We start from the raw sequence: 26,140 nt of genomic DNA, 5'->3' as shown, positions 1-26,140 counted from the left end.
TATGTGAACCATATCTCACAAACTATTTGGTGGGTATGCTGTTATGGGTTAGGGAAAGTCTATGTGAAACAGATCTCACAAACTATTTGGTGGGTATGCTGTTATGGGTTAGAGAAAGTTTATGTGAACCAGATCTCACAAACTACTTGGTGGGTATGCTGTTATGGGTTAGAGAAAGTTTATGTGAACCAGATCTCACAGACTACTTGGTGGGTATGCTGTTATGGGTTAGAGAAAGTTTATGTGAACCAGATCTCACAAACTATTTGGTGGGTATGCTGTTATGGGTTAGAGAAAGTTTATGTGAACCGGATCTCACAGACTACTTGGTGGGTATGCTGTTAGGGGTTAGAGAAAGTTTATGTGAACCAGATCTCACAGACTATTTGGTGGGTATGCTGTTAAGGGTTAGAGAAAGTTTATGTGAACCAGATCTCACAAACTACTTGGTGGGTATGCTGTTATGGGTTAGAGAAAGTTTATGTGAACCAGATCTCACAAACTACTTGGTGGGTATGCTGTTATGGGTTAGAGAGTTTATGTGAACCAGATCTCACAGACTACTTGGTGGGTATGCTGTTATGGGTTAGGGAAAGTTTATGTGAACCAGATCTCACAGACTATTTGGTGGGTATGCTGTTATGGGTTAGGGAAAGTCTATGTGAACCAGATCTCACAAACTATTTGGTGGGTATGCTGTTATGGGTTAGGGAAAGTCTATGTGAACTAGATCTCACAAACTATTTGGTGGGTATGCTGTTATGGGTTAGAGAAAGTTTATGTGAACCAGATCTCACAAACTATTCGGTGGGTATGCTGTTATGGGTTAGAGAAAGTTTATGTGAACCAGATCTCACAAACTATTAGATCTCACAAGTTACTTGGTGGGTATGCTGTTATGGGTTAGAGAAAGTTTATGTGAACCAGATCTCACAAACTATTTGGTGGGTATGCTGTTATGGGTTAGAGAAAGTTTATGTGAACCAGATCTCACAAACTATTCTGTGGGTATGCTGTTATAGGTTAGAGAAAGTTTATGTGAACCAGATCTCACAAACTATTAGATCTCACAAACTATTTGGTGGGTATGCTGTTATGGGTTAGAGAAAGTTTATGTGAACCAGATCTCACAAACTTTTTGGTGGGTATGCTGTTATGGGTTAGGGAAAGTCTATGTGAACCAGATCTCACAAACTACTTGGTGGGTATGCTGTTATGGGTTAGAGAAAGTTTATGTGAACCAGATCTCACAAACTATTTGGTGGGTATGCTGTTATGGGTTAGAGAAAGTTTATGTGAACCAGATCTCACAATCTATTTGGTGGGTATGCTGTTATGGGTTAGAGAAAGTTTATGTGAACCAGATCTCACAAATTATTCGGTGGGTATGCTGTTATGGGTTAGAGAAAGTTTATGTGAACCAGATCTCACAAACTACTTGGTGGGTATGCTGATATGGGTTAGAGAAAGTTTATGTGAACCAGATCTCACAAACTACTTGGTGGGTATGCTGTTATGGGTTAGAGAAAGTTTATGTGAACCAGATCTCACAAACTATTTGGTGGGTATGCTGTTATGGGTTAGAGAAAGTTTATGTGAACCAGATCTCACAAACTATTAGATCTCAAAAACTACTTGGTGGGTATGCTGTTATAGGTTAGAGAAAGTTTATGTGAACCAGATCTCACAAACTATTTGGTGGGTATGCTGTTATGGGTTAGGGAAAGTCTATGTGAACCAGATCTCACAAACTATTTGGTGGGTATGCTGTTATGGGTTAGAGAAAGTTTATGTGAACCAGATCTCACAGACTACTTGGTGGGTATGCTGTTATGGGTTAGAGAAAGTTTATGTGAACCAGATCTCACAGACTACTTGGTGGGTATGCTGTTATGGGTTAGGGAAAGTCTATGTGAACCAGATCTCACAGACTACTTGGTGGGTATGCTGTTATGGGTTAGGGAAAGTCTATGTGAACCAGATCTCACAGACTACTTGGTGGGTATGCTGTTATGGGTTAGAGCAAGTCTATGTGAACCAGATCTCACAGACTATTTGGTGGGTATGCTGTTATGGGTTAGGGAAAGTCTATGTGAACCAGATCTCACAGACTATTTGGTGGGTATTCTGTTATGGGTTAGGGAAAGTCTATGTGAACCAGATCTCACAGACTATTTGGTGGGTATGCTGTTATGGGTTAGGGAAAGTCTATGTGAACCAGATCTCACAGACTATTTGGTGGGTATGCTGTTATGGGTTAGGGAAAGTCTATGTGAACCAGATCTCACAGACTATTTGGTGGGTATGCTGTTATGGGTTAGGGAAAGTCTATGTGAACCAGATCTCACAAACTACTTGGTGGGTATGCTGTTATGGGTTAGGGAAAGTCTATGTGAACCAGATCTCACAAACTACTTGGTGGGTATGCGTTTATGGGTTAGGGAAAGTTTATGTGAACCAGATCTCACAAACTACTTGGTGGGTATGCTGTTATGGATTAGGGAAAGACTATGTGAACCAGATCTCACAGACTATTTGGTGGGTATGCTGTTATGGGTTAGGGAAAGACTATGTGAACCAGATCTCACAAACTATTCGGTGGGTATGCTGTTATGGGTTAGAGAAAGTCTATGTGAACCAGATCTCACAAACTATTCGGTGGGTATGCTGTTATGGGTTAGAGAAAGTCTATGTGAACCAGATCTCACAAACTACTTGGTGGGTATGCTGTTATGGGTTAGAGAAAGTTTATGTGAACCAGATCTCACAAACTACTTGGTGGGTATGCTGTTATGGGTTGGAGAAAGTTTATGTGAACCAGATCTCACAAACAATTTGGTGGGTATGCTGTTATGGGTTAGAGAAAGTTTATGTGAACCAGATCTCACAAACTATTAGATCTCACAAACTACTTGGTGGGTATGCTGTTATGGGTTAGGGAAAGTTTATGTGAACCAGATCTCACAAACTATTTGGTGGGTATGTTGTTATGGGTTAGGGAAAGTCTATGTGAACCAGATCTCACAAACTATTTGGTGGGTATGCTGTTATGGGTTAGGGAAAGTTTATGTGAACCAGATCTCACAAACTATTTGGTGGGTATGCTGTTATGGGTTAGGGAAAGTTTATGTGAACCAGATCTCACAAACTACTTGGTGGGTATGCTGTTATGGGTTAGAGAAAGTTTATGTGAACCAGATCTCACAGACTACTTGGTGGGTATGCTGTTATGGGTTAGAGAAAGTTTATGTGAACCAGATCTCACAGACTACTTGGTGGGTATGCTGTTATGGGTTAGAGAAAGTTTATGTGAACCAGATCTCACAGACTATTTGGTGGGTATGCTGTTATGGGTTAGGGAAAGTTTATGTGAACCAGATCTCACAAACTATTTGGTGGGTATGCTGTTATGGGTTAGGGAAAGTTTATGTGAACCAGATCTCACAAACTATTTGGTGGGTATGCTGTTATGGGTTAGGGAAAGTCTATGTGAACCAGATCTCACAAACTATTTGGTGGGTATGCTGTTATGGGTTAGAGAAAGTCTATGTGAACCAGATCTCACAAACTATTTGGTGGGTATGCTGTTATGGGTTAGAGAAAGTTTATGTGAACCAGATCTCACAAACTATTAGATCTCACAAACTACTTGGTGGGTATGCTGTTATGGGTTAGAGAAAGTTTATGTGAACCAGATCTCACAAACTATTTGGTGGGTATGCTGTTATGGGTTAGGGAAAGTCTATGTGAACCAGATCTCACAAACTACTTGGTGGGTATGCTGTTATGGGTTAGAGAAAGTTTATGTGAACCAGATCTCACAAACTATTTGGTGGGTATGCTGTTATGGGTTAGAGAAAGTTTATGTGAACCATATCTCACAAACTATTTGGTGGGTATGCTGTTATGGGTTAGGGAAAGTTTATGTGAACCATATCTCACAAACTATTTGGTGGGTATGCTGTTATGGGTTAGGGAAAGTCTATGTGAACCAGATCTCACAAACTATTTGGTGGGTATGCTGTTATGGGTTAGAGAAAGTTTATGTGAACCAGATCTCACAAACTACTTGGTGGGTATGCTGTTATGGGTTAGAGAAAGTTTATGTGAACCAGATCTCACAGACTACTTGGTGGGTATGCTGTTATGGGTTAGAGAAAGTTTATGTGAACCAGATCTCACAGACTACTTGGTGGGTATGCTGTTATGGGTTAGAGAAAGTTTATGTGAACCAGATCTCACAGACTACTTGGTGGGTATGCTGTTAGGGGTTAGAGAAAGTTTATGTGAACCAGATCTCACAGACTATTTGGAGGGTATGCTGTTAAGGGTTAGAGAAAGTTTATGTGAACCAGATCTCACAAACTACTTGGTGGGGATGCTGTTATGGGTTAGAGAAAGTTTATGTGAACCAGATCTCACAAACTACTTGGTGGGTATGCTGTTATGGGTTAGAGAGTTTATGTGAACCAGATCTCACAGACTACTTGGTGGGTATGCTGTTATGGGTTAGGGAAAGTTTATGTGAACCAGATCTCACAGACTATTTGGTGGGTATGCTGTTATGGGTTAGGGAAAGTCTATGTGAACCAGATCTCACAAACTATTTGGTGGGTATGCTGTTATGGGTTAGGGAAAGTCTATGTGAACTAGATCTTACAAACTATTTGGTGGGTATGCTGTTATGGGTTAGAGAAAGTTTATGTGAACCAGATCTCACAAACTATTCGGTGGGTATGCTGTTATGGGTTAGAGAAAGTTTATGTGAACCAGATCTCACAAACTATTAGATCTCACAAGTTACTTGGTGGGTATGCTGTTATGGGTTAGAGAAAGTTTATGTGAACCAGATCTCACAAACTATTTGGTGGGTATGCTGTTATGGGTTAGAGAAAGTTTATGTGAACCAGATCTCACAAACTATTCGGTGGGTATGCTGTTATGGGTTAGAGAAAGTTTATGTGAACCAGATCTCACAAACTATTAGATCTCACAAACTATTTGGTGGGTATGCTGTTATGGGTTAGAGAAAGTTTATGTGAACCAGATCTCACAAACTTTTTGGTGGGTATGCTGTTTTGGGTTAGGGAAAGTCTATGTGAACCAGATCTCACAAACTACTTGGTGGGTATGCTGTTATGGGTTAGAGAAAGTTTATGTGAACCAGATCTCACAAACTATTTGGTGGGTATGCTGTTATGGGTTAGAGAAAGTTTATGTGAACCAGATCTCACAAACTATTTGGTGGGTATGCTATTATGGGTTAGAGAAAGTTTATGTAAACCAGATCCCACAAATTATTCGGTGGGTATGCTGTTATGGGTTAGAGAAAGTTTATGTGAACCAGATCTCACAAACTACTTGGTGGGTATGCTGATATGGGTTAGAGAAAGTTTATGTGAACCAGATCTCACAAACTACTTGGTGGGTATGCTGTTATGGGTTAGAGAAAGTTTATGTGAACCAGATCTCACAAACTATTTGGTGGGTATGCTGTTATGGGTTAGAGAAAGTTTATGTGAACCAGATCTCACAAACTATTAGATCTCACAAACTACTTGGTGGGTATGATGTTATAGGTTAGAGAAAGTTTATGTGAACCAGATCTCAAAAACTATTTGGTGGGTATGCTGTTATGGGTTAGGGAAAGTCTATGTGAACCAGATCTCACAAACTACTTGGTGGGTATGCTGTTATGGGTTAGAGAAAGTTTATGTGAACCAGATCTCACAAACTACTTGGTGGGTATGCTGTTATGGGTTAGAGAAAGTTTATGTGAAACAGATCTCACAAACTATTTGGTGGGTATGCTGTTATGGGTTAGAGAAAGTTTATGTGAACCAGATCTCACAGACTATTTGGTGGGTATGCTGTTATGGGTTAGGGAAAGTCTATGTGAACCAGATCTCACAGACTATTTGGTGGGTATGGTGTTATGGGTTAGAGCAAGTCTATGTGAACCAGATCTCACAGACTACTTGGTGGGTATGCTGTTATGGGTTAGAGCAAGTCTATGTGAAACAGATCTCACAGACTACTTGGTGGGTATGCTGTTATGGGTTAGAGCAAGTCTATGTGAACCAGATCTCACAGACTATTTGGTGGGTATGCTGTTATGGGTTAGGGAAAGTCTATGTGAACCAGATCTCACAGACTATTTGGTGGGTATTCTGTTATGGGTTAGGGAAAGTCTATGTGAACCAGATCTCACAGACTATTTGGTGGGTATGCTGTTATGGGTTAGGGAAAGTCTATGTGAACCAGATCTCACAGACTATTTGGTGGGTATGCTGTTATGGGTTAGGGAAAGTCTACGTGAACCAGATCTCACAGACTATTTGGTGGGTATGCTGTTATGGGTTAGGGAAAGTCTAGGTGAACCAGATCTCACAGACTATTTGGTGGGTATGCTGTTATGGGTTAGGGAAAGACTATGTGAACCAGATCTCACAGACTATTTGGTGGGTATGCTGTTATGGGTTAGAGAAAGACTATGTGAACCAGATCTCACAAACTATTCGGTGGGTATGCTGTTATGGGTTAGAGAAAGTCTATGTGAACCAGATCTCACAAACTACTTGGTGGGTATGCTGTTATGGGTTAGAGAAAGTTTATGTGAACCAGATCTCACAAACTACTTGGTGGGTATGCTGTTATGGGTTAGAGAAAGTTTATGTGAACCAGATCTCACAAACAATTTGGTGGGTATGCTGTTATGGGTTAGAGAAAGTTTATGTGAACCAGATCTCACAAACTACTTAGTGGGTATGCTGTTATGGGTTAGAGAAAGTTTATGTGAACCAGATCTCACAAACTATTAGATCTCACAAACTACTTGGTGGGTATGCTGTTATGGGTTAGAGAAAGTTTATGTGAAACAGATCCCACAAACTATTTGGTGGGTATGCTGTTATGGGTTAGGGAAAGTCTATGTGAACCAGATCTCACAAACTATTTGGTGGGTATGCTGTTATGGGTTAGGGAAAGTTTATGTGAACCAGATCTCACAAACTATTTGGTGGGTATGCTGTTATGGGTTAGGGAAAGTTTATGTGAACCAGATCTCACAAACTACTTGGTGGGTATGCTGTTATGGGTTAGAGAAAGTTTATGTGAACCAGATCTCACAGACTACTTGGTGGGTATGCTGTTATGGGTTAGAGAAAGTTTATGTGAACCAGATCTCACAGACTACTTGGTGGGTATGCTGTTATGGGTTAGAGAAAGTTTATGTGAACCAGATCTCACAGACTACTTGGTGGGTATGCTGTTATGGGTTAGAGAAAGTTTATGTGAACCAGATCTCACAGACTACTTGGTGGGTATGCTGTTATGGGTTAGAGAAAGTTTATGTGAACCAGATCTCACAAACTACTTGGTGGGTATGCTGTTATGGGTTAGAGAGTTTATGTGAACCAGATCTCACAGACTACTTGGTGGGTATGCTGTTATGGGTTAGGGAAAATTTATGTGAACCAGATCTCACAGACTATTTGGTGGGTATGCTGTTATGGGTCAGGGAAAGTCTATGTGAACCAGATCTCACAAACTATTCGGTGGGTATGCTGTTATGGGTTAGAGAAAGTTTATGTGAACCAGATCTCACAAACTATTAGATCTCACAAACTACTTGGTGGGTATGCTGTTATGGGTTAGAGAAAGTTTATGTGAACCAGATCTCACAAACTATTTGGTGGGTATGCTGTTATGGGTTAGAGAAAGTTTATGTGAACCAGATCTCACAAACTATTCGGTGGGTATGCTGTTATGGGTTAGAAAAAGTTTATGTGAACCAGATCTCACAAACTACTTGGTGGGTATGCTGTTATGGGTTAGAGAATGTTTATGTGAACCAGATCTCACAAACTATTAGATCTCACAAACTACTTGGTGGGTATGCTGTTATAGGTTAGAGAAAGTTTATGTGAACCAGATCTCACAAACTATTTGGTGGGTATGCTGTTATGGGTTAGAGAGTTTATGTGAACCAGATCTCACAGACTACTTGGTGGGTATGCTGTTATGGGTTAGGGAAAGTTTATGTGAACCAGATCTCACAGACTATTTGGTGGGTATGCTGTTATGGGTTAGGGAAAGTCTATGTGAACCAGATCTCACAAACTATTTGGTGGGTATGCTGTTATGGGTTAGGGAAAGTCTATGTGAACTAGATCTCACAAACTATTTGGTGGGTATGCTGTTATGGGTTAGAGAAAGTTTATGTGAACCAGATCTCACAAACTATTTGGTGGGTATGCTGTTATGGGTTAGAGAAAGTTTATGTGAACCAGATCTCACAAACTATTAGATCTGACAAACTACTTGGTGGGTATGCTGTTATGGGTTAGAGAAAGTTTATGTGAACCAGATCTCACACACTATTTGGTGGGTATGCTGTTATGGGTTAGAGAAAGTTTATGTGAACCAGATCTCACAAACTATTCGGTGGGTATGCTGTTATGGGTTAGAGAAAGTTTATGTGAACCAGATCTCACAAACTATTAGATCTCACAAACTATTTGGTGGGTATGCTGTTATGGGTTAGAGAAAGTTTATGTGAACCAGATCTCACAAACGTTTTGGTGGGTATGCTGTTATGGGTTAGGGAAAGTGTATGTGAACCAGATCTCACAAACTACTTGGTGGGTATGCTGTTATGGGTTAGAGAAAGTTTATGTGAACCATATCTCACAAACTATTTGGTGGGTATGCTGTTATGGGTTAGAGAAAGTTTATGTGAACCAGATCTCACAAACTATTTGGTGGGTATGCTGTTATGGGTTAGAGAAAGTTTATGTGAACCAGATCTCACAAACTATTCGGTGGGTATGCTGTTATGGGTTAGAGAAAGTTTATGTGAACCAGATCTCACAAACTACTTGGTGGGTATGCTGATATGGGTTAGAGAAAGTTTATGTGAACCAGATCTCACAAACTACTTGGTGGGTATGCTGTTATGGGTTAGAGATAGTTTATGTGAACCAGATCTCACAAACTATTTGGTGGGTATGCTGTTATGGGTTAGAGAAAGTTTATGTGAACCAGATCTCACAAACTATTAGATCTCACAAACTACTTGGTGGGTATGCTGTTATAGGTTAGAGAAAGTTTATGTGAACCAGATCTCACAAACTATTAGATCTCACAAACTACTTGGTGGGTATGCTGTTATGGGTTAGAGAAAGTTTATGTGAACCAGATCTCACAAACTATTTGGTGGGTATGCTGTTATGGGTTAGAGAACGTTTATGTGAACCAGATCTCACAAACTATTCGGTGGGTATGCTGTTATGGGTTAGAGAAAGTTTATGTGAACCAGATCTCACAAACTATTAGATCTCACAAACTATTTGGTGGGTATGCTGTTATGGGTTAGAGAAAGTTTATGTGAACCAGATCTCACAAACTATTTGGTGGGTATGCTGTTATGGGTTAGGGAAAGTCTATGTGAACCAGATCTCACAAACTACTTGGTGGGTATGCTGTTATGGGTTAGAGAAAGTTTATGTGAACCAGATCTCACAAACTATTTGGTGGGTATGCTGTTATGGGTTAGAGAAAGTTTATGTGAACCAGATCTCACAAACTATTTGGTGAGTATGTTGTTATGGGTTAGAAAAAGTTTATGTGAACCAGATCTCACAAACTATTCGGTGGGTATGCTGTTATGGGTTAGAGAAAGTTTATGTGAACCAGATCTCACAAACTACTTGGTGAGTATGCTGTTATGGGTTAGAGAAAGTTTATGTGAACCAGATCTCACAAACTACTTGGTGGGTATGCTGTTATGGGTTAGAGAATGTTTATGTGAACCAGATCTCACAAACTATTAGATCTCACAAACTACTTGGTGGGTATGCTGTTATAGGTTAGAGAAAGTTTATGTGAACCAGATCTCACAAACTATTTGGTGGGTATGCTGTTATGGGTTAGAGAGTTTATGTGAACCAGATCTCACAGACTACTTGGTGGGTATGCTGTTATGGGTTAGGGAAAGTTTATGTGAACCAGATCTCACAGACTATTTGGTGGGTATGCTGTTATGGGTTAGGGAAAGTCTATGTGAACCAGATTTCACAAACTATTTGGTGGGTATGCTGTTATGGGTTAGGGAAAGTCTATGTGAACTAGATCTCACAAACTATTTGGTGGGTATGCTGTTATGGGTTAGAGAAAGTTTATGTGAACCAGATCTCACAAACTATTCGGTGGGTATGCTGTTATGGGTTAGAGAAAGTTTATGTGAACCAGATCTCACAAACTATTAGATCTGACAAACTACTTGGTGGGTATGCTGTTATGGGTTAGAGAAAGTTTATGTGAACCAGATCTCACACACTATTTGGTGGGTATGCTGTTATGGGTTAGAGAAAGTTTATGTGAACCAGATCTCACAAACTATTCGGTGGGTATGCTGTTATGGGTTAGAGAAAGTTTATGTGAACCAGATCTCACAAACTATTAGATCTCACAAACTATTTGGTGGGTATGCTGTTATGGGTTAGAGAAAGTTTATGTGAACCAGATCTCACAAACGTTTTGGTGGGTATGCTGTTATGGGTTAGGGAAAGTCTATGTGAACCAGATCTCACAAACTACTTGGTGGGTATGCTGTTATGGGTTAGAGAAAGTTTATGTGAACCAGATCTCACAAACTATTTGGTGGGTATGCTGTTATGGGTTAGAGAAAGTTTATGTGAACCAGATCTCACAAACTATTCGGTGGGTATGCTGTTATGGGTTAGAGAAAGTTTATGTGAACCAGATCTCACAAACTATTTGGTGGGTATGCTGTTATGGGTTAGAGAAAGTTTATGTGAACCAGATCTCACAAACTATTCGGTGGGTATGCTGTTATGGGTTAGAGAAAGTTTATGTGAACCAGATCTCACAAACTACTTGGTGGGTATGCTGATATGGGTTAGAGAAAGTTTATGTGAACCAGATCTCACAAACTACTTGGTGGGTATGCTGTTATGGGTTAGAGAAAGTTTATGTGAACCAGATCTCACAAACTATTTGGTGGGTATGCTGTTATGGGTTAGAGAAAGTTTATGTGAACCAGATCTCACAAACTATTAGATCTCACAAACTACTTGGTGGGTATGCTGTTATAGGTTAGAGAAAGTTTATGTGAACCAGATCTCACAAACTATTTGGTGGGTATGCTGTTATGGGTTAGGGAAAGTCTATGTGAACCAGATCTCACAAACTATTTGGTGGGTATGCTGTTATGGGTTAGAGAAAGTTTATGTGAACCAGATCTCACAAACTACTTGGTGGGTATGCTGTTATGGGTTAGAGAAAGTTTATGTGAACCAGATCTCACAAACTATTTGGTGGGTATGCTGTTATGGGTTAGAGAAAGTTTATGTGAACCAGATCTCACAGACTATTTGGTGGGTATGCTGTTATGGGTTAGAGAAAGTTTATGTGAACCAGATCTCACAGACTATTTTGTGGGTATGCTGTTATGGGTTAGGGAAAGTTTATGTGAACCAGATCTCACAGACTAGGCTACTTGGTGGGTATGCTGTTATGGGTTAGGGAAAGTCTATGTGAACCAGATCTCACAGACTACTTGGTGGGTATGCTGTTATGGGTTAGAGCAAGTTTATGTGAACCAGATCTCACAGACTATTTGGTGGGTATGCTGTTATGGGTTAGGGAAAGTCTATGTGAACCAGATCTCACAGACTATTTGGTGGGTATTCTGTTATGGGTTAGGGAAAGTCTATGTGAACCAGATGTCACAGACTATTTGGTGGGTATGCTGTTATGGGTTAGGGAAAGTCTATGTGAACCAGATCTCACAGACTATTTGGTGGGTATGCTGTTATGGGTTAGGGAAAGTCTATGTGAACCAGATCTCACAGACTATTTGGTGGGTATGCTGTTATGGGTTAGGGAAAGTCTATGTGAACCAGATCTCACAAACTACTTGGTGGGTATGCTGTTATGGGTTAGGGAAAGACTATGTGAACCAGATCTCACAAACTATTCGGTGGGTATGCTGTTATGGGTTAGAGAAAGTCTATGTGAACCAGATCTCACAAACTACTTGGTGGGTATGCTGTTATGGGTTAGAGAAAGTTTATGTGAACCAGATCTCACAAACTACTTGGTGGGTATACTGTTATGGGTTAGAGAAAGTTTATGTGAACCAGATCTCACAAATTATTTGGTGGGTATGCTGTTATGGGTTAGAGAAAGTTTATGTGAACCAGATCTCACAAACTATTTGGTGGGTATGCTGTTATGGGTTAGAGAAAGTTTATGTGAACCAGATCTCACAAACTACTTGGTGGGTATGCTGTTATGGGTTAGAGAAAGTTTATGTGAACCAGATCTCACAAACTATTAGATCTCACAAACTACTTGGTGGGTATGCTGTTATGGGTTAGAGAAAGTTTATGTGAACCAGATCTCACAAACTACTTGGTGGGTATGCTGTTATGGGTTAGAGAAAGTTTATGTGAACCAGATCTCACAAACTATTTGGTGGGTATGCTGTTATGGGTTAGAGAAAGTTTATGTGAACCAGATCTCACAAACTATTTGGTGGGTATGCTGTTATGGGTTAGGGAAAGTTTATGTGAACCAGATCTCACAAATTATTTGGTGGGTATGCTGTTATGGGTTAGAGAAAGTTTATGTGAACCAGATCTCACAAACTACTTGGTGGGTATGCTGTTATGGGTTAGAGAAAGTTTATGTGAACCAGATCTCACAGACTACTTGGTGGGTATGCTGTTATGGGTTAGAGAAAGTTTATGTGAACCAGATCTCACAAACTACTTGGTGGGTATGCTGTTATGGGTTAGAGAAAGTTTATGTGAACCAGATCTCACAAACTACATGGTGGGTATGCTGTTATGGGTTAGAGAAAGTTTATGTGAACCAGATCTCACAAACTACTTGGTGGGTATGCTGTTATGGGTTAGAGAAAGTTTATGTGAACCAGATCTCACAGACTACTTGGTGGGTATGCTGTTATGGGTTAGGGAAAGTTTATGTGAACCAGATCTCACAGACTACTTGGTGGGTATGCTGTTATGGGTTAGGGAAAGTTTATGTGAACCAGATCTCACAGACTACTTGGTGGGTATGCTGTTATGGGTTAGGGAAAGTCTATGTGAACCAGATCTCACAAACTATTTGGTGGGTATGCTGTTATGGGTTAGGGAAAGTCTATGTGAACCAGATCTCACAAACTATTCGGTGGGTATGCTGTTATGGGTTAGAGAAAGTTTATGTGAACCAGATCTCACAAACTATTAGATCTCACAAACTACTTGGTGGGTATGCTGTTATGGGTTAGAGAAAGTTTATGTGAACCAGATCTCACAAACTATTTGGTGGGTATGCTGTTATGGGTTAGAGAAAGTTTATGTGAACCAGATCTCACAAACTATTCGGTGGGTATGCTGTTATGGGTTAGAGAAAGTTTATGTGAACCAGATCTCACAAACTATTAGATCTCACAAACTATTTGGTGGGTATGCTGTTATGGGTTAGAGAAAGTTTATGTGAACCAGATCTCACAAACTATTTGGTGGGTATGCTGTTATGGGTTAGGGAAAGTTTATGTGAACCAGATCTCACAAACTACTTGGTGGGTATGCTGTTATATGTTAGAGAAAGTTTATGTGAACCAGATCTCACAAACTATTTGGTGGGTATGCTGTTATGGGTTAGAGAAAGTTTATGTGAACCAGATTTCACAAACTATTTGGTGGGTATGCTGTTATGGGTTAGAGAAAGTTTATGTGAACCAGATCTCACAAACTATTTGGTGGGTATGCTGTTATGGGTTAGAGAAAGTTTATGTGAACCAGATCTCACAAACTACTTGGTGGGTATGCTGTTATGGGTTAGAGAAAGTTTATGTGAACCAGATCTCACAAACTACTTGGTGGGTATGCTGTTATGGGTTAGAGAAAGTTTATGTGAACCAGATCTCACAAACTATTTGGGGGGTATGCTGTTATGGGTTAGAGAAAGTTTATGTGAACCAGATCTCACAAACTATTAGATCTCACAAACTACTTGGTGGGTATGCTGTTATAGGTTAGAGAAAGTTTATGTGAACCAGATCTCACAAACTATTTGGTGGGTATGCTGTTATGGGTTAGGGAAAGTCTATGTGAACCAGATCTCACAAACTACTTGGTGGGTATGCTGTTATGGGTTAGGGAAAGTCTATGTGAACCAGATCTCACAAACTACTTGGTGGGTATGCTGTTATGGGTTAGAGAAAGTGTATGTGAACCAGATCTCACAGACTACTTGGTGGGTATGCTGTTATGGGTTAGAGAAAGTTTATGTGAACCAGATCTCACAGACTATTTGGTGGGTATGCTGTTATGGGTTAGGGAAAGTCTTTGTGAACCAGATCTCACAGACTATTTGGTGGGTATGCTGTTATGGGTTAGGGATAGTCTTTGTGAACCAGATCTCACAGACTACGTGGTGGGTATGCTGTTATGGGTTAGGGAAAGTCTATGTGAACCAGATCTCACAGACTACGTGGTGGGTATGCTGTTATGGGTTAGTGAAAGTCTATGTTAACCAGATCTCACAGACTACGTGGTGGGTATGCTGTTATGGGTTAGTGAAAGTCTATGTGAACCAGATCTCACAGACTATTTGGTGGGTATGCTGTTATGGGTTAGGGAAAGTCTATGTGAACCAGATCTCACAGACTATTTGGTGGGTATGCTGTTATGGGTTAGGGAAAGTCTATGTGAACCAGATCTCACAGACTATTTGGTGGGTATGCTGTTATGGGTTAGGGAAAGTCTATGTGAACCAGATCTCACAAACTACTTGGTGGGTATGCTGTTATGGGTTAGGGAAAGTCTATGTGAACCAGATCTCACAAACTATTCGGTGGGTATGCTGTTATGGGTTAGAGAAAGTTGAGTTGCAACCATGTAAGACATAGTAGAGATGCTCTTGTACAAGTATTCGCTTATTCAGTGGCTGGGTACTGTATTGTAAATGGTTGTTGATGAATTATTCTGGTTTTACATTGATATTGTTATACTATACTTTATTTGCCAAAAAACTAAATCTCTCTACAAGGAGGGAAAACCATCCTGTGGTATTAGATGAAAGATATTATCATATTATGATGCATATTAACCTGTATATGTTTATATTGTTCGTGTTTATTGTAATTGATAAAGACTTGCAGTTTTAAGATTTAGGAGTAGAATTTTGCTACTAATTAGTTTAGAAGGAGGATTTGTGTATAATTTTGACTTAGCAGCGTATGTTCCTTTTAATTGATTTAGTAATGGTCAGTTTATTTCCATTATATCTTTCCTGTAATAGATAACCGTAAAAGCAAGCCTATTTATATATTTTCATTAAAAAGGACACTTTCATGCCACTGCTAGGTTCAATGAAAATGTTTCATGATCATGACTGAAATTTTCGCCATGATACAATATTAGTATCTAAGTCAATCATTCCAATTATGAAATACAATAAGGCTTTCCATCGTTTTATAAGAATTGTTGTGCGTTGGTGTGTGTGTGTGTGTGTGTGTGCTCGCGGAGAGAGAGAGAGAGAGAGAGAGAGAGAGAGAGAGAGAGAGAGAGAGAGAGAGAGAGAGAGAGAGAGAGAGAGGTTTAATTGATTAATTATTTAGATTTTTGCGTAATTTACCTTTGAGCACGTGAATGATAATATGAGAAGGGTGAGCATTCGACGGGGCACATGTATAATTTCCCGAATCTGCTGCTCTGACCTCACTTAGGAAAAGAACGCTTAGCCCTCCGTCGTTCTCCACTTTGACCTGTAAATGAAAGGACAAAAAAAATTGTGAATCCGATAAATAGCAGCTAATTAGATAAACGAAATATGTGCTTACGTAGTCTAGTAGGAAAATAGGGGTCCCATGCACTTATTGATACATTTTTAACCTACAATTTTACAATCCCTGAAGTCTGTTCCCATTCCAAAAACTGGGCCGTTTAGCCGTTTCATTTTGTCAGCCATCTTGGATTTCGTAGGACACAAAAGTTTGGGGTTTGGGCAATAAAAAGGACATTTTCTCATACAATGAAATTAGTTGAGGGTACAAATTAGGTATCAATAGATTGGGTATGACCTGTACTTTAATAAGAAAACATGAGTTATTCAGTAAGTGTATTTATGACGTCATCAAAGTCAAAAGGTCACGTTAAAGGGACATTAGCCCTTTTACTCCCAAAGGACGTACTGGTACGTTTCACAAAACTCATCCCTTTACCCCCATGGACGTACCGGTACGTCCTTGCAAAAAAATGCTTTTTAAATTTTTTTTTTTCATATTTTTAATAATTTTTTGAGAAACTTCAGGCATTTTCCAAGAGAATGAGACCAACCTGACCTCTCTATGACGAAAATTAAGGCTGTTAGAGAAATTTGAAAAAAATATACTGCAAAATGTGCTTGAAAAAAAATAACCCCTGTGGGTTAAGGGTTGGAAATTTCCAAATAGCCTGGGGGTAAAAGGCTTAAGTTAAAATGTTTGCCCTTCTTCGGTGTTATCCACCCTGCACCTAAATAAAGGGATCTACTGAATATCTACTTTATTTGGTGGAAAGTGCACATGTGTAGGAAGTTTTTAAAACAAAAGGAATTACTTAGCCAGTGTAATAATAATTCTTTATGAAAAAAAAAATTACGAAAATACTGAGAAAATGTGGTTTAATATTAACTCTACTGTGTGAGTGTGTCCTTTGCATACGAATTGTTTTGCAAATTAGTTCATGCTCTATACATAGTTATTAAAAATTTGCTTCTTACAAGTGAAGGGAATTGTAGCGACCTTCTTAAAAATTAAGAGGAGATGGTGTTAAAGTTCATCAACTGACAGTGTAGTCTTTTTCTGTTACCGGACGTGCAGACCACTGGGATTTTGAATAAAGTGTTTTTGTGTCATATTAGATACTTATTGGCATGTCTATCTGCTTGTAGTTAATTGGTGGTGGATAATTACACCTTTTTCATTTAATGACTAAAATGGACTGACATTTGGGTTGTGGTACTGCACGCTTAATTGTAGCAATTGGTGGTGGCTTCACGTCAAAAGCAAAGAAATGATGAACTGATTATGGTTGCAATTTAGAGGAACCCGAGAAGCCACCCCCTGAATGAATTTTACCTGTGAGTTGCATACATCACGGTGAATTCATACCACTTTACAATATCAGATGCCCTCCCCATGAAAATCTTGAGATATTACATGGTCTACGTGAGAAATAGCTACTTCAGCTCTCTGATTCACCCTATTGTATGGAGGCTGTGTGTTGGTTAATTCCAGACAATCATGATGGTGTGAGCTTAGAAATCGCAGGCTATCATCATGGATATTATCAAGCCTTTGCTAAACATCAGGATAGCTTGAAATGTATGGTACCAGACGATGGACCTTCAATAATTCAATCCCCTCATAAACTATCCAAGAAACGCTTTTCCACCAGAATGCATTTTCTGTGAAGAGTTTGAGATGAAAGTTTCCAGAAAAATAGAACGTTGTGTCCAGTTTGCCTCTTTCAAGGGAAAGGCAGCAGTTTGGACTCATAAAATCCCAAGCCATAGAATTAGGCGACAATCGTAAACATCACAAGTTGGTGGGCAAAGACTTGTTTGCAAGAGAGTCTTGTTTCCAAAAGTTCCGTCATAGATCATTCAGGCTGAGACATGCACATAATTATAATTTACGTGATCAAGCCAACAGAAGTATTGAGAACCAGCAAGATGAAAAGCTTAAAGATCATGAAAGCTCGTTTGATGTAATTCTAGGTTTCATAAGTGAAATGGTACTTGGACAAACGTAGGTAGTGCAACTTGGAACACACGCCACCTGTACATCCAAAACTTGAGTACAGTGGATTTCCAAACCAAGATTCCAATAGTTATAAGCTCCAAATCCCACTTCAAAGACGCAAAATTAATGAGTGCATTGCTTATACAAAAGTGTTCCTGGAGATAAGGTATGCATAACCTACAACCTGGTGTACATCACAAACATTTCTGTTTCAGAAGTAGTGACTTAGGTATATAGGCTTGATTCCCAAGATAAGTTCAAGGATGTTGTCTTGCATTTGTATAGTGTTGTTTAGCGAAACTTCAACAATCCACCACCACTTCCTTGGTATCCTATAGCTGATAAGCTGGGTGCAACAGAAGAATACTTCCTAAAGACTCTTATCATGGGTGAAGCAGATGTGGAAAAGTCTGAGAAGAGCCGAAGTCCGGTACTTTTGATAGCTCAGGTGAGTTTTAACTACCACTGTGTTCTAACAACTTTGGAACACTATTACTAGTCAATCAAATTCTACCTAGTTAACTACTTTCTATCATATATCACATATTTAATCCATTTGATTCATTTCCAGTATATCTGCCATGCAGTGAAAAATGGAGATTGCAAGTTACCTAAACACGTCCTCCTCTGCAGTACCATATACCATCTATATGATAGTAAGCAGTTCAATAATATAAATTACTACATAGATTGGGTCATTGTGAGTCATATGATTTTAAGTGGAAATTGAGACAGTACTGCCAGAGGCCCTCACTGCTTCCTCTTCCCTCACTCCCTAAAATGCTACTGGTGAAGACGATGTTTTTCATGTTGAGTGGGACAATTTGAACAAAATAACTATAATCATCCATGATTCAAACGCAGTGAACAGCACTGGGGGGATCATGATACAAGAGCTGAAACCAAATACTGACACTGCCAATTAAAGTTAGAACCTTGCCACTCATGCAACGTAATAAGACTCGTTTGGAAGTTGAAACCCCACCAATATTGTCCCCTTTTCATATTTATGGTTGAGTAGGGCCAAAATTTCCTACAGGAGCTATGTTCAATCCACCCATGAGATGTAATAAGATGTACTCAGAGTGCATCCAAGACTATCGGTTGTGGTTACTCATGTGAGTGGTTAATGGCATAAAAGAAACACAACTGGTCCTTGGATTTGGAGGCTTCATTTCAGCTACTGGCAAAAAAAAAAACATCTCAAAAGTCGACCATTCACTATTTCAACCCTATCAATCAGCCATTCAATGAATATTCTGTCATCAGGGAGTTATTAAAGCGATCAGAAGATGCTACATTAGAGATTGGCCAGAAGTATGTAGGGCCTTTCAACACTGATGTATTACATGGATATATTGACTGGACATAAATGCATTGGTTCAGGCTACTCTGAAATCCTCCTTGAGGCTGGATTTGCTACCAATGATAGCCATATGAGAGTACTAAAAGGGTAGTAGGTGGGCTAGGGCACTAGCCATCCATTGACAAACTACCGCTGGAGTGCTATTGGGTCTTTTGACTGGCCAGACAGTATTTCGTTGGATCCATCTCTCTTGTTACGGCTCATTTTTGCTTTGCCTACACATACGCCAAATAGTCTGGCCTATTTTCTTTCCCCAATTCCTTCTGTCCTCATACACCTGACAACACCAAAATTGCCAAGCAATTCTTCTTTGCTCAAGGGTTAATTACTGAACTATAATTGTTCAGTGGGTAATCTCCTCTCGGTAAGAGTGGAAGATACTCTTTAGCTATGGTAAGCATCTTATCTAGGAGGAGGACACTCCAAAATCAAACCACTGTCCTATAGATTTAGGTATTATCATAGCCTCTGTACCATGATTTTCCACTGTGCTAGTGCAGAGTAACCTTATTAGAGGGTACAGTCAGGGACACTATTCTATTTGATTTCCCTTCCTCTTACTTTTTTAGGTTTTTATCATTTATATATGAAAGATCTATTTTAATATTGTTTCTGTTCTTAACATATTCTATATTAATTGTTCATTACGTCTCCTGTAGTTTATTTATTTCCAGGTTTCCTTTACTCACTGGGCTGCCAGAGAACTTCAAATCATTTACTCATTCCTCATTGGGCTATTTTTCTCTGTTGGAGCCTTTGAGCTTATAGCAACTTGCCTCTCCAATTAGGGTTGTAGCATAACTAGAAATAATAATAATAATAATAATAATAATAATAATAATAATAATAATAATAATAATAATAATAATAACTAGCGGAACCCGTGTAAATTACAAGGAATGATATTTTCAACACTAATTATCTTGTTCCTAACCTGTTTGAATAAAATGTGATAAGCTTTGACTTGTAAATTTATTTAAAAAAATGAGCAATACATGAAACAATTTACAAAACTTCTTTATATACAATATCTCTAGGGAAGGTAGTTCATCTTCTCTGGCCATGAGTAGAATTATTCTGAGGACAAATTTTCACTCTTACACTGTTCATAGACCTTGTTCTTGAGAAGGCTACATAAAGTTATCCCTGAGTAAAGCAAGGTTGTGGTAGGTAGATCCCAACCGTATCGAAAGTCTGTCCTTGAGCTTTATCAATGGTCATTGAATATGATAGGCGGATGGGAAATTGAGTAATGTCTAGGAAGATTTGAAGCAAAGGGTGATCAGAATTATGAGAAATCTTTTTCAATAAGAACGGATTAGTAGTTAAACGAAAAGGTCCGAGATTAATTTTATAACCTAGGTTATAGAAATTGATAGAGCTCAATTTTTTGTCTAATAGGCCCTATTTAAAAAAGTCAGGTGCTAAAGACATAATTTGGAAAACTATATAAGATGTGCTTTGGTTAAGTAATCAAAATCTAATGTGAATTTGTAAGAGTATACCATGAAATTATTTCCGTTTCTACCATGAAATCATTTCTGTTTTCTTTAGAGCGTGACACACAAAATAGATAACACACACGCCATCGTATTAATATATAGATAATAATAATAATAATAATAATAATAAAAGCTCTATTCTGTCTCAAGATGGCAAATGAAGCAATGGAACAATTGTTGATAGAGTGATTCAAAGAAGAGGAGAATGTAGACATTACTGACCCATTGCCATTGACACATTTACATGTTTGATGTATGGCTATTTCCGACAGAAATCTATTGGCACTGTACGTGGAATCATGTCATAAGGTATTTGATTCTAAAAGATGAGCGACTGACAATGAAATCTAAGATTGACCTCTTCCAATTGCCACTTTGCCAAGACAACCTTATCTCGAACATGAATTGTTTGAACCATCCCCCTCTTATCTACAAGCAAGCAGATATACCAATCTTCTGATCTCTAATGACATATGATCCTGGACAAGGCTGGGAAAGAAATTATGAGGGTGTTTTAGAGTCTGTATGGTCATGCAGGCCAGTACTACCCTTACCTGGAAAAACTTCGTTGAGGAAACTACAAAGCAAATGGAACAGTGTGAAAACGACATTGAGGTAGAACAGAATAATGATTATGAAGAACATATCAGTGATTATGAAGACTAAATATGTAAATAGAGACTTTTGCCCGTCATCTTAAAATTTCAATATTAATCAATTGTGGGACTGTGCATTCTATTGACTCGTGTTACTCGGATCTCTATGTAATATATTCACATATCAATAGTAGAGCAGGTTAAGCAAACCATCGTGCATTTTGTGATACAAGCATGAAATTTAGCATGATTGATGCCTATAGGTCGCTTTTTCAGAAAAAAATGCTAGCCACAAAAAAATTCAATATTGCAGCCATTTTTCAAGAAGGCACGAGACACATCCTCGTTTCATATTTTTGTTAAGAAAACATGGAGTAAATTGTTATATAAACATGAAATCTGGCAATAATATTCTGTGTAGGTCATGTTATCAGTTAAAACTGCTAGCCCTCCAGAAAATTCAATATGGCACCCATTTTTCAAGATGGCCACCAGAAGCATACCCATTTTGTGACTTTGTTAAAAAGCCACAGTGCATACTGTCATATGAACCTGAAATACGGAAATGATGTTCTTTGAAAAGGTTCAGCCACTTATAAGCGTAATAGAAGAAATGAGGAATCCCTTTGCAGAGGAATCTATGGATTTACTTGCACTTGATATGAAGGATATTGCCGATCTTTCAGCAGCACTGCTGGTTGCAATACATCTAGAGAGAGGAAGGGAACAATTTCTAACATTCATGGAAAAGCAACAAGGACTTTTTCAAAAACAGCAAAGATCCAACAGAGAAGTCAGAGACACAACTACTAAAAGATGATTGTAAATTTTTCTCACGCCTTTTCATATCCTGCCAATCCAGACGGTGTGATTTAGCTGAGTTTTTTTAACAGGAGAACCAGTCTTTCACTTCACTGCTCAGCAAACAAGGCAAACTATATGTCCCTAGTAAGTCACATCTCGTTAAAGTCTTGCGAAGCAAGGTAGAGCTTCCAGAAACAAAGCCAGAAACTAGCGCACTCATTGTGGATGGTTTTAGCCGGGTGAATACAGTCACACTCAAAACTCCAAAGATATTTGAAGAATACGCCAAGAAGGACATTCTACCAAAGGTGGAATACTGCAGTAACAATTACAAGAGGACCAATCAAATTTTTTGTCTACCAGCAGTCTAGTCGGAAGTCTGAAGCACGATCAAACTGGGGAAAGGCAATTTCAATTTGAAGCTCTGATAGACCTGATGCTTCATTTCTATTTTCCGTATCAGCATCATTGAATTCTCTACCTTCTGTGCTTCTCCCAACTCCTCTCTCTCATTTTCAATCTTCAATAGATGCTCAAAATATTTTTTCCATCTCCTACACTATCAAATAAGAAAATCATAATTGAGAAAAAGGTGGCTCGATACAAATTGCCGTCAGACCACTATGGTAGTAAGATTTCGTGTACTGGGAAAGTACAGACGAGTGAACCAATCAGGGGCCCAGGAATGGGTGCAATCATGATGATCCAGGGATTTATGAGTAATTGGTTTCTAGGATCTCACTTACATTGGTTGGCCACAGTCTAAGTAATATACCTAGACCATAGATTTGGCTTTATCCACCTTCATATTTTATATATACAGTATATATATATATATATATATATATATATATATATATATATATATATATATATATATGTATATGTATATATATATACATGTATATGTATATATATATATATATATATATATATATATATATATATATATATGTGTCTATATATATATTTATATTTATATATATTGTATATACAATACATAATATATGTATGTATGTATGTATCTATCTATCTATCTATATATATATATATATATATATATATATATATATATATATATATATATATATATATATACTGTATATATAAAATATGAAGGTGGATAAAGCCTTTTGTTATATTTTCATGAGGTAGTGCGGCATGTTTGTGAGAAAATATGCAGTTCTTATATTCGCCACATGTTTTGGAAGGTTCTCAAAAACCCTAATATTAGATTTTATCTTTTTTTGTTTATTTCCGAGAACGGTGGGTGGGCGGAGCAGCTGAGAGAGTTGCCTGAAACCAATGTTCGTCCCCTGAATTTTTATATAGTTGATAACTCTGGCGGTGCTAGAGGTCGGCCTGCAAGCCACGAGAATAATCTTTTAGACTATTCGAGAAGTTACTAAATTCATATATATGCGGCCCCCCAAGGCCTGCATAGTAGCAGTAAACAAAATGCTGTCCTGTGAAAAAGCCAAAATACCCTCTCTCTCTCCAGTGTGTTGGCTCCAAAGTGATTTTGTGCCCCAGCTTATATCGTGCGTAGTGATTTAAAACGTCACTGTAAATTTGGAAGGTGATTTTAAATTTATTGTGTCATGGTGAGTGTTCCCCCTCACCAAAAGGTTCCAAGGACCATTCAATATTTTGGAAAAGATCAGTGTTATCGAAACCCTAGGAAGAAGGAAAAGTCAAACGATAGTACACGTTAACCTACTGGAACCCTACGCAGTGAAAACAAGACTGAAGTTTCACAGGTTTGCTCCAGGAGCGACAAAAGGAATTAAGCCGATTAATTAGAAGTTTCCCTGAAATTGTCTTGGACGTCCTGAAATGAACCAACCTGCCGAAGCATGAGATACACCCAAAAGCAATGAAAAGATCGTTCAAACAACGCACTTATCAACTGTTGCCGTATCACCAAGAAGTCATGGGAAAAGAAGTGGACTATTTGTTACAAAACGGGAAGTCGAACAAAGTTCTAGCCTTTACAGTTCTCCATGCTTGATCGTGAAAAAAAAACGGACATATCTTTCAGGATGTGTACAAACTACTGAAAGTTGAATTCAATGTGGCCGATAATTATCCATTGCCGCCCATCAACCAACTACTCGACAATATCGGACTTGTTAAAAGGCTTTTATCAAATTCCTTTGGAGGACAAAGCAAAATGGTTATTAACCTTTATAACCCTGTTTGGGTTATATCAATACGCTGTTATGCCATTTGGTCTAATGAACACCCCTTCTACTTTTCAACATATGACGGATAACCTTCTAGGATCGATAGAAGGAGTAGGCGTATATCTCGACGATATTATGCTATATTCATCGACCTTTGAAGAACATCTCTGAATCCTGAACAAGGTATTTCAAAAGGTGCGTGGAGCATAAATGACAGGTTACCTGGAAAAGAGCAAATTTGGAAAGCCAAAGGTTCGGTACATGGGATTTGAAGTAGGAAGAAGAATAATCGCCCCGGGAGCCACTAACGTTGAAGGAATAAGGAAAGCATCAACCCCCACAACGAGGAGGCAGTTACAACGTTTTTTAGGGATAGCAGCTTTCTACCGATTTTTTGGTCCAAACTTTTTGGCTAGAGTTGGTCCCTTGACAGATTTGACTATCCCCAAGAAAAGATTTATATGGACCAGCGAGTGCCAGGAATCCAATGACAGGATAAAGGCCATATTAACTTTGAAACCAATACTGCAAGCACCTGATTTCAACAAGAAATTCCTTATCCAAGTGGATGCGTCGGATAATGGGATTGGAGCTGTCTTATTGCAAGAAGATGAGGAAGGAATTCTTCCTCCTGTCTGTTTTATGCCGTCAAAGCTAAAGAAACATCAGCAAGCCTACTCGATAGTTGAAAAGGAACTGCTAGCGTTATTCACAGCAATAAACAAGTTGTAGGTCTATGTGAATCGACTTAAAAATGAAGAGATTACAGTGTATTTGGATCATAATCCTTTAACCTTTGTTAATAAGATGAAAAATAATAATCAAAGGTTAACTAGGTGGTCATTATGTTTGCTGCCATATTGTAATTAGTGTAAAGATAACGTGGTTGCAGATTATTTATCTCGGGCTAAGTCGATGGAATCAGACCGGGAATAGATAATCTGTTTTGGGGGTCTAGTCTAGTGCAAATAATTTATTACTGTATTTTATTTATGTTTTCATATATGCATTGAAGGGATGAATAGCCAGCTCTTAGGATGAGTTCCTCTCTCGTAGGTTTAACTTTGTTATGTAAATTACGTAAGACTTTTGTCATTAATTTATTTGTTTTATTCATTCAAGTCAGTATTTGTGAATTCATGTTATTTTTAAGAATTGAACTTTTATTTCCCGTATTTTGTTATGATGTCTTACGTAATCTGTTTAAGAGTGCTATATGATTCATACAAGATATGAGCAAGGGCTTATGTAAATCTTTTTTTATATTTTTATGAGGTATTGTGTCATGTTTGTGAGAAAATACACAATTCTTATATTTGCCACGTGTTTTGGAAGGTGCTCGAAAACCGTAATGTTAGATTTCATCTTTTTTTTTTATTTCCGAGAACGGTGGGTCGGCGGAGGAGCTGAGAGAGCGAGAGAGTTGCCTGAAATCAATGTTTGTCCCCTGAATTTTTATCTAGTTGATAAGTCTGGCAGCGATAGAGGCCAGCCCCTAAGCCACGAGAATATTCTATTAAAGAAGAGAAACAGCTGTCCTGTGAAAGAGCCAAAATTCCCTCTCTCTCTCTAGTGTGTCCTCTCCAAAGTGATTTTGTGTCCCAGCATATATCGTGCATAGTGAGTTAAAACGTTACTGTATATTTGGCAGGTGATTTTAAATTTATTGTGTTGTGGTGAGCGTTGGTATTGTGTAAATTTTTGTAACTGGCCCTGTGCAAGTATGGAACGTGAAGTATATTTGTATCGTTATAAGGTTAACTATTTTCATTAAATGTCAAGAATAATTAATCGTGTAAAATTCAGTTTTACAGTGAAACAAGTAATTATATAATTTTCAATGTAATTGTTTCTTTGATCTT

The 26,140-nt window shown here is 38.5% G+C and overlaps 1 protein-coding gene across 2 annotated transcripts in view; it reads right to left on the bottom strand.

Moving 5' to 3' along the window:
• The window catches only part of LOC137653079 (leucine-rich repeats and immunoglobulin-like domains protein 1), a 116,916-nt gene that overhangs the window by 40,671 nt on the left and 50,105 nt on the right, over nt 1-26,140 (bottom strand). For both annotated transcript variants that reach the window (XR_011046378.1, XM_068386475.1), the window contains exon 6: nt 15,676-15,805. Coding sequence is in view for 1 of the 2 variants with exons in the window: in XM_068386475.1 (XP_068242576.1) it covers nt 15,676-15,805 (130 nt within the window). In the remaining variant the exon portion in view is untranslated. The remainder of the gene's footprint in view (nt 1-15,675; nt 15,806-26,140) is intronic.

This window comes from Palaemon carinicauda, chromosome 14 (assembly GCF_036898095.1).
Source record: "Palaemon carinicauda isolate YSFRI2023 chromosome 14, ASM3689809v2, whole genome shotgun sequence".
Taxonomy (NCBI): domain Eukaryota; kingdom Metazoa; phylum Arthropoda; class Malacostraca; order Decapoda; family Palaemonidae; genus Palaemon; species Palaemon carinicauda.
Note: the sequence above shows the minus strand (reverse complement) of the source record. Positions and strands in the feature narration are given on the sequence as shown.